This window comes from Mesitornis unicolor, unplaced genomic scaffold (genome assembly GCF_000695765.1).
Source record: "Mesitornis unicolor isolate BGI_N332 unplaced genomic scaffold, ASM69576v1 scaffold18425, whole genome shotgun sequence".
Taxonomy (NCBI): Eukaryota; Metazoa; Chordata; class Aves; order Mesitornithiformes; family Mesitornithidae; genus Mesitornis; species Mesitornis unicolor.
In genome coordinates this window covers 44,260-60,334 of record NW_010186379.1, presented here as the reverse complement: position 1 = coordinate 60,334, position 16,075 = coordinate 44,260, and the positions used below count along the sequence as shown (strand labels likewise).

Genomic DNA, 16,075 nt, shown 5'->3' with positions numbered 1-16,075 from the left:
CTGGCACAGCATCTTGACTCCTGCACAGCAATCTCCTGCACCGAGGTCCGAGAGTGTGTCACTGAGCAGTCTCACTAGAGGGCAGCCGATAAAACCTCTAGTAATAACATTCTAAGAGATGAATGTCCGTGTCGTGTCGTCCCCGCCCCCCCCCGAGTATGTTGGGATATAAAATTTGGCCCCCTGAAATTGCTGGCAGCAACTCTTACTCTGGCACTTTCTGTTTGCTTTTTCCATGTAGAGCTGTAGAGGGGGAGCCACTCATCACTTTCACTCCATGGAACTCTGGGTCCGATGGAGCTGGAGAAGCTTTGTAAGGCTTTGAAAAAGCGTGAAGGTAAGGCAGCACTTGATGCTGAACAGCATAACTGTTACTTTCCTACCCTCACTTCTTTTCCTTGAGTCCCTAAAAGAAATGTCACAACTTACCACAAAATTTGCATAGAGAGATTTGTACTGCGTTCTGAGTTATTTGCCATAAAATTACTTCTTATGTAGTTATTTAAGTTCAAATGTATCACAGTATTTCTTTTTTATTCTGTAGTTTTTGTAATAAGTTGCAGTCTTAAGTGCCTCAAGGTCCTCTCACCTTCAGTTTCAGAAATGCTTCCCAGTACCTGTCCTATCCTGTAACACCAAAAAAGAAGTCTGCTACATGCTTTTCAGAGAAACATAAGAACAAGATCCCAAAAGCTTCCAAGATAAATACATTCCCTGAATTCCATACATTTATCGCACAGTTTTTATTAGTCAAAAATTTGCTTACAAGATTTGGTGTGGTTCTGAGCTGAGATACATTTTTCTAACTCCAGGGAATTGTCTTTATTAACCTGATCATATAGCCTACTGCCAACCAAAAAAATAATTAATTGTGCGTTTTCTCCACTCTTCATGTACCAAGAACTATGCCTATCAAAAATAGTCCTTTAAAACATAAACTATTTCAGAAGTAAATGCCACTTGATGTTTATAAAGTGCATTCCTCTGGCTGTGGCTGCTAAATGCTCTGCTCAATGCAGGACTCCTCATTTTAAGTAATTCTGACTTCCCCTAAGGCAACTAAATGTATCAGGACCTACTGTAATGTCCTAAATATGATCCTGTTTTATGTTACATATTCAAACACCCCATTTTCTTCAGGGGTAATGATGGACAAGTGAAAACCTGGAATTTGATAGGTAAAGGTTCATTAGAAAAATCTTGTTGATGAAATAGAGTTTATTGTTGAAGTTTCCATTTCACATCAACACAGTAAACAGTATTTTCTTTTCAGTACCAATTAATATAGCTGAGTGAGCAATTAAACACAAATTTTCTGCTTTTTGTGTTTGCATAACAGCTGCACTTGGTTTGCAGTTTCACCAGATATATTCATTACTCAAACATAGTTAACATTTTTTGTTCATGAGGGTAGTAACTTGAGTCTTTGTTTCTTAATCAATTAAGAATGCTCAGTCCTTTTTTTCGATGCATGCATGTGTGTACGTGTGTGTGTGTGTGTGTGTGTGTGTGTGTTGCACACACAATTCCTACTAAACTGATTTTGCCCGTGACTACAAAGGCCCCATAATACTGGCTCTGCTCCCTGTTTCAGTGATCCCACCTCATTCATCAAGAGAACAGCCAGAAGGTACTATCAAACCAGTAGTTTATGGAGTAGAAACAAATAATACATGATCACAGATTTCATAAAATGCTACACTGTTTTCCTCCTTCTCTGCACCCCCACAGACTTTTCTCAAACCATCCCTGTTAGTTCAGGAAGTGGTAAGTTATATTGGCTGGGAGAGGAGTTCAGTTCAATTCTTACTCATTGCATTCACACAAAAGAATTGAATGCACATGCAAAGTCTGGTTTTAAGGGATACAGTAGGGCCCTTATCTGATTCACCTAAAGATCTCCCTGGTAAGGAATTGGCAATGAATTTCAAAAGCCTCCTTGGTGCCTTGTGTCAAGAAGATTTCCACCCTGGGGCAGGATTGAGTCAGAGGCAGAGTTAAGATTGTTCATGAAATACAGAGTGTGATACTTTTGGTACATGTAAAAGATTTTTAAAATCTGAGGTCAAGACTTGATGATTTTTAAAATATATTTGTAAATATTTAAAGTTTTACTAGCGGTAGTACTCATTTGGTATATGAAGGACTGTATCATATGTTTACAAGAAATCAGGCGATGTAAGGCGCTGCTTCTTTATGTTTAGTTGCTTTGTTCCTAGAAAGACAAGGATAATGCAGAGCCTACTCAAAGACTCTACCATCCCTCCAACCATGACAGCAGCAGTAGTCCAGCGGGGTACCGCTAGGGCAGTTTAAAGCCCCAGCAGGTAGCCTGGCTCCACCCCTCAGCTGCTCAACCATGTGGAGCTTACGACTTGCTGCGAGGACCAGATGCAATTACATATTCGGGGATTATTTTTTACAAATTACTATTGCTGTAGTAATATTGCACTATACGAGTGTGGTAATAACAGTTATCTTTAGTCATTCCCAATCCCTCCTTCTCCTCTTCTCTTGACTTCACCTTGCTAAGGCATGAGGCCCCTATGGGAAATGGCATCCCATGCCAAGGGAATTCTTTCCTGTGTCCAAGGGCCTCTTTCATACAGCTGGGAGAGGAAGTTTCTGCGTGGCCTACAGCTGAAAACAGTCTGACCTATTTCCCTGCTGAAATACTGCAAAGAAAACACTCAGTTTTGGGAACAGTATTTTCCATACCCAGCAGGTGCTTTTTAACACGCTAAAGACCTGTTCATCTCCTTGAGAATACTCACATGCTTTCAGTTAAGCTCATGCTGAAGTAATTTGCAGTAAATAAATATCTTCTCATAGCATTGAGGTAGGCAGTAAAAATCCCCGTGATTAGCATCCACTCAGTTTTTATGTCTATGAAATAGCCTGCTGACTCCTACCAACTGCAGGTACAGTTGAGTTGATATGCCCAACCCACAGGTGCAGAAACCTTTGAATCCCTAAAAAAATGCTCATTTTAAGCCAAGTTCACCTTCATATTGACTTTAAACAAGTAACCCACAGATGAAAGGGTATAAAATTTGTGAATAATTCATTTATTGACTAAGTCATTTAATGACTAAGTCATTATTATTAAAGTCATCGTTTTCTACAGTGGTCTGTATTACTTTCCAAATATCTTTGCTCGTCTGCATTGGGAAAATTACTACAGAGTGAGAATACAGTCATTATAAGAAGTATAATAGTCGAATTTAGAGATGTGATCTTACTTTCAGGAGTGCCTAAAACTCCTTTTTTTCCAGTCTGTCACAAATACCAACTCATAATTAAGATAGAGAGTGGGTCAGTAGTTAATAATCTAATTAACCAGTAATTCTTGAACAGACAGTAGGAAGAGACATAAGCTGATGAATTAGGTTGAGGAAGGACTGAAGGCAGTACAGTGCAGCCTTTTCACTTCCGCTCACCATGTTAAGTAATCTCCTCCATTGCAAAGTGACTGCTTTGATTGAATTGATTTTTCCTCTGGCACAATTGATGATACAAGGTGCAAAGAAATAAACAATCTGGCCCAAGAGACTTTTAAAAGCCTGCCAGTCTAAAGCAATATGTGAATCCTCCTGTGCAATGGCTACATCTTCACAGACCACTTAATTATACCCTGACATGAATAGAGCTGCTGTCATAAATGCTATCTGTAACTAAATAATTGTTTATCACTGCTGCACAATTTAAAGCAATCCCAGATTATTGTTCATTTATTACAGTTAGATTATTGTCACTAGGTTACAGTGCTGTGACTGCCTCTGCTGTGGCACAGCAAACTAAATCTACGGAGTTGCCTCACTCAAGTGCCTAAATTAAGTACCAAGTGTGGAGGTTCATGAGATGTTCAGTGGAGAGAGAAGGTGAAATAGGGCATTTAAGGTAGGTTCCTGCCCTCGTTCAGCTTGGCAGACAATTAGTGCCGACACTGGGTCAAGAGGGTCCCCTGCACACCCATCCTGAACAACTTGCAGCCCAAAACAAGAGTCAGTGTGTGTAGAGTTTAACAACATAAAATTGAAAGCTAGCTGTTGCCCAGGTGGATTTTAGACTTCAAAAGGAGATCTGGACACTGTGTCTTTATGATGCTTCTCTCCACCAGCCAGTCCAGTTATCACTGTCAAATCTGAGTTACAAAGATGATGTCCCGGTCTGGTCACACTTTGCACCTTTCCTTGTCCTCACCTCCTGCTCACATCTCTTTCAGCCCTGGCCAGGGAGGGACCACGAAGCAGCAGTGAAAGATGTTGGGGTGCTGGCTTTTGAGGGGTTCACAAGGTTTGAGCAAGATTGTCCTTTCCATAGCAGAGATATGGCATATCATGCACATTGTCCTTACTCCAAGAAGCAAGACATGCCAGAGACTCCATGAATAAGAGGCACTGTGTAAGTTGACCAGGCACCTGCAGTACTCAGCTTTGCCAAATTGAAAGAAATCATGGCTAAATGGCAATAGGAAAACCCAGTGCAATAAAATACCATCAATGAGCAAGCGCTGCCCACTGCTTGCAGGGCTCCCCCACACACCACAGGGAACAGCCTGATGAGAAGGGAAACGTCAATGACTACAAAAATGGAGCGTGAATGTCATGCTCTGGTTTCACTGTTTTGAGACTGACAAGCCATCTGCAGGTGTGTTCCCTCTAGAGAGCACGTACCCACATCATCTCCTGCTCCTTCACCCCAGTTGTAGAGTGGGTGAGCACATCACCAGTGAAAACATGTGGTGCAGCATAGATTGTGCCCAGATCCTCCAGACTCTCTTGAAAATCCCATCATTTTAAACAAGTTTGCTATACTCATGTGATAAATGATTTAGTCTCAAACAGAATTCTAATTAAAGTTCACAATTTATTGAATGAATAGAGACAAGCAAACAGCACTGGGTGCGCCGGGAGTCTCCGTTCCACCAAGACGTACACCGTACAGTTCTCATCTTTGGTTTATATACCTGTTGCTAATACATATTCATAGCTATTTCTGAGAAAAGGTTGGTCTTTACCGGAAATCTTCAGCGCATGCGCTTTACAGGTCTCTCTTACATAGCACTATGAATCAGCAATACATAACACTATGAATCATTATGAATCAGCAAAAAAAACACTATGTGGTTATCAGCAAAAAAACCAAATTGGTCAAAGCTGATATGATACAATGTTCATTAGGTGGCTTTTGCAAGAAACAGGATCCACACACATACCAGCCTGCTTCCCCCAAGCCTGCGGCTATACAAGAACAAGCAGAATGATTAAAAGTCACATTTCCCCTGTGGCCCTAGCATTGTTCCATTGAAAAAGGGATTAAAGAAATCTTGGGAAACATTGTATTACTTATCACTTACTAAATGGGCTGATAATTGTGTGGAACTGGGTGGAGCGAGAAGTCTTGAGTTGCTGATAAGAACCAGAGAGTGGTCTCAAGAACTGGCTAAACCCGACCCCCTGGATTGAGCAAGAACCGAAGAACAACTGAGTCTGCGCACGAGCAAAGGTTACTAGAGGTCACGAAAAGGAGCCCTCCACGATTATCACCAGAAGGCACTGCGCAAGCGCAGTTAGGAGGAGTTTATGGAAATGACTTCCTGGAACTAATCTTAATACGAAGCGGGGATAGGTCATGCATATGTATAGGTGTATTGGGAAATCCTATGTATATGTAACATTTTACCATATATAACCTCAGCGAGCGGCGGCATCCAGCACACAAGATCTGGAGAAAATATCTCCCTTGCCGCCCACCGGTGAATAAACATACCTACTTTACAATCTTATGGATTGTGGGGTCTGCTTTGTATCTGCACGTCACCATATTGACACGAATCAGGTGAACACATTTCACTCATAATAAGGTTGAGGGGCCAGCCTAGAGGACAGTGACTGCAATGAGGTGACACACACTTGCACAGCAGTGATTGAACATCTCATTGCAGCTTGTATGCTGGAGCAGTCAAAGCTCAGGGGTGACTGGACTGCAGGAATGAAATGGAGATGTAGGATGCCCTGCGCAGGAGGCATTGCAGCAGACCTAGGCAGGATACTTCCACTGGCAGCCTTTTACAGTGCAGTTCTTCTACTCAAGCAGATGGCTTATCCATCTCTGCTACCCTGTAAACAACTGGTTATGAGGACAAACTCTGGTAAAGTCGGTGGAGTTATCCTATAACAACAGGACCAGCGTTTGGAGTTAAGACCTCCATAAGCTATTTTTACCTGGTCACTGTAAGGTACATTAAGTCAAAAGTACAAAACTAGGTGGACGGGGTACTAAATATTACCTTGCACTTCACCGTTTCTTATCGGGAAGAAATAGCTCGTGGCTTTGCCAAAAAAACAGTGCCCTTCAGGCAATTCTCACCTCCTTCAGAAAAGTAGGCAAACCAGCTTTGAGTTGAGCTGGATATGCAGCCCACAGCCATTCAAGGTAGAAGAATTAAGAGGCTTCATTGTTTCTGGTTTCTCTGCCATACAGGAAACAAAGCTTTGCATACCTATACTTCACCAAAGTGTTTCAGGGTTATTTTTGTCTCCAGAGTTAGACCCGAGATAAGAAGGCAAAGGATTAACGTGCTTTGAAGCACGTAACTGTATTTTAATGTGTGATTAAAATCCACAAGCACTCTGCTGACACCAGCAATTAAATAATGCAACAATTCACAAACCATTGTTTAAAACAGTCCTGATTTTCACGATGGGGGTGGAAAGAGTACACCGATAACTTTTAATGTGTTCAAGGCAAATACCTGAAAGTGAGGTATCAGAAATCACAAGTTAGATAGACTGTTAACATACAAAGCAGAGAAATATATTTTCAAGAATAGTTTCGTTTTTCAGGAAGGGTTGTAGTAAAGGAACAGAAAGTGGAACAAATAATTTTTTTATTTTTGCAAGTCACCTCTCCTAGGTTTTCCGCACCTGCTGTACAGCAATAAAGCTGTCAGCATTAAAGATACTTATTTTTGGAGCAGACAGATTTTTTGGCGTTTTGCTTTGTATGCCTTAGTTTCACTTGCAAAGCAATCTAAAGAAAATCACCAGCTGGAAGAATAAAACCTCTTGGTACGGAAGGCAAGAGACTTCAATCCTCCACAAGATTCAATGCTGCATGAGTAGCGTTGTTATAGGTCAAACAGTCAAGGGTTTTATAAGAGTCTGGGTTGTTGCTTCTGTTTGGTCTTGCCTTTTTAGAGTTTAACAATACTCCAGATTTTGCTTGCTGTTTTCTAGTGCATTGGAAACACGAGTTGTAGTACCTGTGGGGAGCCTCTGACAGCACCAGGCTGCCTCCCTTCCTTCTACACGCATATCACATACGGCCTCTCTACAGCTCCATGGGATGACACTGGTGCTAACACTGCTCTGTTCTGAACCATAAACAACAATTTGAAATTAATCTACAATATGCCTCTTTTTTCTCTTTTTAAACTATTTTAGCTCTGCTGTTTCCTTTCAGCTTTGTTTCTTGATTTCAGTCATCTGTCACTTGAAGAAACAACTCTCCTTGAAAAAGAAACATAATTATGTTTCACTCTCTGATCTCCTGTGTTCAGTAGTGTTTTTCAGGTATTTCTAGAAAAAGCAACAAAAGATTGAAGAATCCTAGCAGGATCCATAAAAAACAAGCAGTAGTCTTTTCTCAAAGCCACACTGATGCTAAGAAAATGTAAGGGCACAGGAGAGATGTCCAATGTGCTGCTTATGATATATCAGGATGTTCTCTGTCCAAAGCCTAAAAAGTGGGGATTAGCCATATTTATTTTCTGCAGCATGGCTGTTTCCCCTCCATTTGCCTATGATTGTGTTGGCATCTCTGGCATCCCACAGAATCTGAACCTGCAATTAAGGGATTTACTCCAGGTTAGAAGAGAACAGAGCTTCCAAGGATATAGTCCACCCGAGAGTCTTCTGAACCTCTGTGGTCAAGACAGGTTGAGTGGGGCTGGTGCCAAGCACTAAAAATAATCAGATCCAAATTCATTATCCAGCATTGCCATTGGACCTGGAAATTCTGTGAACTGGTGAAAGATGCCCATGCATGGCGTTTACAATATCTGAATGGGTCTCAGAAAGGCTGGGAAACTATAAATTGTTGAGCCTCCAACTACCTCAATATCAGTTCAGTAATACACAGGCTGCCATTGCTGCATCTGAAAGAAATACCTATGTGCTACTGCAATTGCTGAGCTCTCACTGTTACTTCTCCCCAGGCAAATATGTGGCTTTACAGGAAATTGTAGTTGTGTTAGGAACTAGGAAAAAAGCATGATATGGCAAAAGAAGGAAAATATAAAGCAAAAATGCAACAGCTTTAGCAAAATCGTTACCATACCTTAGCAGCTAAATTTGAAAGAACAAGATGAACCACAGCAAATTGGTTTTTTTTCTTTTTCCTTGCACCTACATACATATTTATGAGTGTAGAGACTAAGCACAGAAGAAGCACAAAACATTCCCATTCTCAGTTGATGGAGTTTTACATCCATTTTGCCTGGATCTGGATGACTCCACAGGTTTAGGGGCAAAAAATGGGAAGAGCAGAGTCCGAACAAAATGCAGTGATATGTAGCATGTTCTAAGGCATTTAGGACATGCTACTGACAGATCTATCTGATCTATCTATCTGATAGATCTATCATGCCTCTGATAGATCATGTGTGGTTAGAGTCCAGAGAGAAAAAGACAAAAGAAGAGTAGGATGGAGAAAAAGGTAACAAATGGTGAGAAGTGGAAATAAATGAGGCCCAAGGAGTAATTTTCAGTGACAAACACTTTCTTTCGAGAGAACTGTGATCTCATTGTAGATAATTTGCAAACAAAGGACGTGAAAGATCTTGGAGAAATGATTCATTATCCACTAAGCTCTACCTAGAACGCACCCCCACTTGCATGCAAAGGTTGAGGGGACCCTTTTTTAGCTTATATAAGCACTTTTTATCTGCCTCCTAAAATGCTGTAGTGGATTGCCAAAGCACAAACATGGCGCCTCAAGACTTGTCTCAGACTGGAGCTTTCTTAGGATGTTGATCTCAACAAACTCTTTTGTAGGTGTCCTCTCAGTGCCAAAAAAAGTGCATGTGAGAATTCTTTCCGTAATAAAGGAATATAGCATCCCATGGATTGGTTTGTTAATTGTGGCTATGTATTTCTTGGTGACTGATTATGGCATTAAAAAAATTTTCCAGATGTACACCTCAAGAAAAGGAAATTAAATCACACTTAATGATTGCACTTCTTCAGAGCCTGGATGCCTCACGATGCATTCATAGCATTGATTCAGTGGTGGCACATAAAATCCATCTCTCCAGAGACTCCATAAGACAAATTTATCAATCAAGCCCAGCATTTTGAAGGTCATATTCCAAAAAACATTGCTAGAGTACTATTCAATTGATAGTTTTATCTGGCAGTAGAGTTATAACAGACTCTTTAGGCAGACTTTGAGTCAATCAGTTACCATGAGATTTGGTCTCCTATTCTATTGATGCCTGGATTTTCCTTTTTGCACAGAGAAGGTTGTCTTTGAGACCATGAATCTGATACTTCTCACTATTATACCTCCACGTGGAGAACCACGTGCACAAATGTTCCAAAAAAGGTGTTAAGCATTTGCTTTTGCTTGATTAGTATATGCAAATAAAGTAGTTGCAATCAGGCTCTTATTTCCTCTCAAAAATGTGGCCTGAATTCCTGCAGAAAACAACAACAAAAAAATAGTCTAGACAAAAAACAAAGGGATTTGGAAACTTACGACACTCCCTTCTGCCATGCTTCTGTCACAATTATTGTGAGAAATGAGGGTATGCTGGCAGGTGATACAGAAGCAAGGCATATTAAATGTTGTTGGTACTCATGAATAAGGATGGGTTAACCGAAACATAGTGTGTGTCATAGCCCAATTCCTGTTGTGTGGAGGTACAGCAACTCTGACCCATGGTGGAACAGGACAGAGAAGTCCTTATTTAAGACTTGTACTTGAACCTCACCCGTACTACAAAGCCAAAGGTGGCTAGGCTTGATGGTAGCAATATAATTTTTATTCTTTAACTGTCTGAGTTTCACACTCTGTTCAAGTCATAAGACTGCAGGTGAAAAGGAAGGCTTTATAACATTAGTAAAGGAAATATCAATGATAAGCCTCCTCCAGAAGTGACATAACACTTTGAGAAGGTTTGGAAGGAGACTTTCAGCCTGTGATCTATGTAATTAGGTTTTAAATAATTTAATATTAAAATATTGTTTTATCAGCACATAGGTTTCAGCCATGAGATCTCTGCACTTACAGAAATTAATCCAGTGAGGACAGGCCGTGCCATGGTACCAGGACAGGCAAAGACACAGAAATTCTTCAGGTAAACAAGAGGGAGCAGCTCTATTTTCTCTCAGGTTCAGTTCTGTGTATTCAGGCTTTGCATTAAGAATAGTCTATATACCTGCTTGGCTTCAAAAATCAGCACTTTCCTCAAAAGCTGTGCCCTAAGGCTCTGCCTTCTTTGTCATGCAAGTGAGCTACCTCCACCTTTGTAGAAGCCATGAAAAGATCGCTTCTTTTTTTTTTCTCTCATTGCATACCCATATGTTTATATAGTGATTAACTTGGCAGCTAACAGACGCACTTATTTTAGGGTTCTTAAATAGAAAAGTCCTCTTGTATCTGCATGTCTCTGATACAGTCAGATGTGAAAGGTTTTCTTTCAGTTACTGAAGAAGAAAATATTTTCTCTGCTTGCCTTTTACATTAATGTATTTTAAATAATTGATTCCTTTCTGGGGAAAAGAAGCTGAGCATTTTCCTCTACATGCCGATCACTTCTGAAGCAAGATGCAAGATCTGATGGACCAAAACTCCTTTCAGGTCTGCATGACAAGGGTTGATCCCTCAAATTAGTTAATACCTAGTAACAAATGGCAGCCCTTCAGGCACAACATTTATTGGAATAAACCAATGTTTTATTTCACTTTGTGGAGGAAGTGCAGAAACCACCTATGAAGAAAAACCCAAGACATTGATAGAAGATTTTGAAAGGTATGCATAATTTAAGGATTACAGTAATTGACATGCCTCCTATTCTTAGGTTTCTTTCAAGTCAGGGGTGTGTTTAGTAGATTCTGCTCTTAAATTATAATACATGTGAATTAGCTATTCATTCCTGTGTCTAGATCTTTGCAAATCATAACACATTTATAGAAAGCAATCTCCTTCCATTTTGTAATTGCTGAGCTCAAGGGGGTTTTTTGCTTCTGGATATTACACTGGTAGATTTTAAATGGTGGTTTCAATTTGCCTATCCAACAGCAAAATTACAGCTGAAATTTCAGAACAGAATTTGATAACATTTTTTCCTTGGCTTGTATTCTAGTTCTGCAAACCCAGACATGAAAATATCTCTTTATAAAGGTGTAGGAAGCAAGATCTCTGCCCCAAGAAGAAGATAATTTAAACCAAATAGAGAGGATAAGAACAAAGCGATCGAGTGAGGAGGTGGTTGCAGATAGTGCCGGAGGGCACACTGAGTGAAGTCTAAGTGGAAGAGAGACATCTGAAGAGAGTTCTGAAAGCAAAGAAGGAATTCTCTTAATGAAAGGGTGACTGTTACAAGTGCACGATGTTGCTTGAGAGTACATAGGTCTCAAGAAGAAGAGGAAAGACAAAGAGAGCATTAGGCAAGAATTAGATGACGACTATACCTCAACCCCAGTAAAGAGGCTTGCTAATGTAATTTATGCCAATAAAAAGTATGTACTGGCAAAATTTTTTTTCCTTGTGAATACCTCAGTTCAGCAAGTGATAAACAAGCAGCTTTACATATATACATGAGTGTGTGTGTGTATATATATATATGTGTGTATATATACACACATACATACAGATCTACAGAACCTTTTGTCAAAGAAAGAAGATCACAAAGACAGCAAGCATACCTACTACGGTGATAAAGACCCAAGACATTTCCTGGACAACAGGAAAGAAATTTCCTTTAATCCAACATGTAAAAGAAAGGGAACCAAGGATGGGGTGAAGAGCGTAAGTAATTGCCAGAGGGGCAAAAGAGGAAAGGAAGTAAGCTATGAAGCCTGTGATCCAAACCCTTGTGTATATCAAGTTCAAACTGTCATCAGATGAATATGGGCTCTGATAATTTAATTTATGATGAACAAAATTTAATTCTGGTTTTGGGCAAAAAAAAGATAAATTTATACATTGAAAAGCGGCCATTAGCTTTTCCATTAGCAGTAGGTGTGACAATTTCAGCTCACTTGAGTTTACAAAACAGATGTGCTAACCCGCATGCTGGGTGTAGTGCTTTGGTCAATTATTCACCTTTATTCCTGCCCTTTCAAATGTAATCTTTTTCGGTTTTCCTTCTGCTTCATCTCCTTAGCAGTAAAAATAATGTAAATTACTTCACTTCGTTTCTGCTGATACTTAGAATAGTGTGATTAATTTGAACAATAACTCACCAATAAATAGCTAATATTACTGGCTAATTCTGTAGCATGGATTGTATAGATTTGTATTACACTTTTCTCCACTAGTACTGATGAAGAACTGCAGCAGTTGGCACAGCTCAGAGAGTTGCAGAATTAGGAATCAGACCTAATGTTTTGGCCTAGACACTGTGATGACCTAAATTCAAAAGCTAATCCCTGTCTCAAGTAGTTTGTACTATAGATTATACCCATGACAGCAATCATGGAACAGGAGATTATGACTTATCTTCACAAAACCACTTCTCCTCTTTACAAATTACTCTTTCTGGAACACTATCATAAAAAAATAAAGCATTATTAATTTATACAGCTCCCAAAAGTATGTTAAGTGTTTGAGCGCAGAAGCAGGCCGGATGCAGAAGAGAGGCATTTTTAGTCTGACAGAACCAAGACTTTGCACATCAACTGTTAATTTTCCCTTTTTTTTGGTGGCAGTTCTATAGCACCGAACACTATTTCTTACCTCTGGACAGTGGAGATTGTCAGGTACTGCTAGATACTGTTTTAAAGGTACAGAGCACAATACAGTATACCAATTAAATAATATTAACAATTTATTCCAGAGAGGATTTCCCAGTGTTTTATTTGAGAGAAACTGAAGTCCATACCGTCCTCTTTAATGTAAGAAAAAAGCTCAGAAATTACATTCATTGATCTTGCCCTGTAAACCTGTCTACCAGTGCTGCTTTTTTTACTGGCAGACCATTAAGGCATAACTTTGACATGAGTGTATTTATCTATTTGTAAATAAAAATGGGGCAGCAGATATATTTCATTTTGAAATTGTACCACATGGTTCCATAATTAATTGGGCTCAACTGCTCTATGCTTTCATTTGTTCCTATTAATGTAGAAGCATGTCAGAGCTTACAGAAAGTTAATCACTGACACTAAGACATAGATGTTACACAGCGCGCAGTGCATCATTTCCCTGTTTGTGCTGAGTGTGAATTACTATGCTAGGAGAAACTTGAATAATGCCACAGATCCCTCATACCTTCAAGCACAGATGTGCATCAGTGTGAGTTGAAATATAACACATTAAATCATTTGTATGTGTTATCTCAGGGATTAATTTAACCCATTCACCCTTTGCAAGCTCCAAAGACAGAAAAGCCAGGTGAGTCAGGGGTGCTGGGCGGGTCTTGCCTAGGTGGGGAGGCACCGATAGACTCATCCTCACCGCTCCATGCCTTGTCCTGGCAGATCCCTGGAGAAGTGCTCATACCTATGACACAGCTTTAACAGGGTTGAGATTTTTCCAGCTCCCTTCAGTCTGCAGATGTTTTCAGATGTCTTCAATTCAGGATCCTTACCTAAGCCTTGGCATCCGTATCTCAGAGAAGCCTTAGGCAAACTGTAGACAGCAGAGGCCAAAACCTTGGTCCAAAAAAATCACGCAGCTGCTGCTGAGCTGTGGCAATGCCTGACCCAAATAATATGAGTGTTCAAATTCCCAACTTTTATAGCCAGAACAGTACCAAGCTTTGGTTTGTTCAGCCTTTCTCTTGGTGAAGCTGAGCCACTAGGCAGCACAACAGGGACAGCTTCCACACTCATCACAGATTTTGGGTCAAATGAAAGTGCGACCAGCCCCAGCACCCGCATCCAAAACACACAGAAACCCTTCTTCGCTACTGAGTGCCCCTACCACCAGGTGACAGCATCTGGGTCTCCCATAAACTTGTAGTTTCTTCCTGCCCACATGGTGGTCATGAAAGTGTTCTCCAAGAGGCAGGAGATGAAACTGCTTTCTTATGTGGAAAAGGGTCTTGAAATTCATGGCTGCTCAGAGTGAAAGTTTTAACCAAACAGCCCATTAAATGAGCGATAAACACCAGTGCTCTGTTTTTACTAAAAGAGAGGACAGGAGTCAGCACTTTGGGCTTCCTCTAATGCTCCCATATGCAGAGGAAGATCCATAGAAACACTGTGCCCTTTCCAGCAGGGATTTTTGCCAGTTTCCTCTGCTACAGGCTGGCGTAATCCAAGACTGCAACTCCCAGCAGCCTCTGAGTTATTTTTTTCCCTCTGGCAGCTGGAAGGAGAGGTTAACCCACTCTGCTCATGGAGCTCCCACCCCGATCCTTACCAGCACACCTAGAGGCAAAAAAGGATCTTTTTTCCCCTACAGGCTTCTCCCATTCCTGCCCCCCCAGACCACCACTTCTTCTCTGACTCCATAATTAAAAAAAAATTATAACTGAAACTGAGGATAGCTGTTCGCAAAAGTTCCCTCTGTTCTTAAAGGGCAGGACTAGCCCAGAATAGGGTCAATGTAATGTATTTTGTTTTAAAGCTTACCTGCAGAGGATCTGACATCCCCAGGGTAGCATGTTTGGATGTGTAAGTATTGAATATACTGAAAAAATAAGCAGGAGACATAGTGGGATCATGAAGCCCTCTGCTAATTAATTGCTTGGAGATCTCTTGCAGTGAAAGGCAGGAGCTCAAACTTGCCCTATTCATTTTTGTCAGCTGTTAACAATTGCAAAGAAACAGAAAATATTGAAGTCATAGGAGAGAGAATGAAAGCACAAAGGCCTAATATTATTTTCTTTGAGGTTGCCATGAATTGCTTAGGAAGCAGTCCCATCTGATAGAGAGCAGCAGATGTTTACTGTATCCTGTTGGTACAGATGTGGTACCATTTAAGTGGTACAATTTTATGTCACTGAAAGACAGCAGATGACCTATCTCACAGTAAAGGTATGACATTGAGTAACAACAGAAAGGCTCATATTGCTAAGAAGAAATTATTTTACAAAAGTTATTACAAGATATCGCATCCTGCAGTTGTCAGCACCGAAACACCCGTGGTTTGAACTCAGTTAGGGTTCTGCCACGTTTTAGGAGTCCCCACATTGCTGTGCCAGTGTTGAACTCTGTCATGGCCTTCGGGTCCCCCAGCTGTCCCCAGGGGGGTGCCTATGGCCAGGGCTTGGGTTGCTTCAGGCAGCCCTGTTCCCCTCAGTGGGGTGGTGGGACAGGTTCTGCCTGCAAGGTTCTGCTCTGCCACCTCCAGAGAACTCCCGTGGTCCTGGACCCCAGGAAGTACCCAGGCCCCATGGTGCTCTGGCTACTACTGCATATTGACTGTGAAATTTTATTGTACTATTTAGCTTTACAAAGAATACAAAAATAATTACAGTCAGCAAAATAATTGAGCTAGAAGTGTTTTTCAATGCATTATCCTGACCTTACTTATGTATGTGTGCATGTGTGTTTGCTTGCTGAATTTTCTGAATTACAGTGAGAAAAAAACCACAACAATTTGCAGCAGTTATTGGTTCCTTGTGTCAAATAGCCTGTTTCTAGACAAACCATTACTACGACAAAACGATGCATAAAGGCAAACTGAGCTGGCTTTGTCCTAAGGAATTGCACATAACTGGGGAAATTACAGAAATTACAGAAGTAATGTCTGGCTGAGGATGCTCAGGCTTGGTCTCAGCTCCTGCAGTGCTGATGTGGCTGATGCCAAGAAAGGCTGTAAGCTGGGGCTTTGCTTCTACAGACCCCTCAAAGCCCAGGGACCTCCTCACCATCCTGCCAGCATTTCTTCCTGTCTG

General features: G+C 40.8%; 1 protein-coding gene across 1 annotated transcript in view; it reads left to right on the top strand.

Annotated features, from left to right (window-relative positions):
* The first annotated feature begins 294 nt into the window (after positions 1 to 294).
* LOC104541164 (nuclear factor erythroid 2-related factor 3-like) overlaps positions 295 to 16,075 on the top strand; it is a 46,716-nt gene continuing 30,935 nt past the window's right edge. The window contains exon 1 of the mRNA XM_010185143.1: positions 295 to 337. Within this exon, the coding sequence (XP_010183445.1) occupies positions 295 to 337 (43 nt within the window). The remainder of the gene's footprint in view (positions 338 to 16,075) is intronic.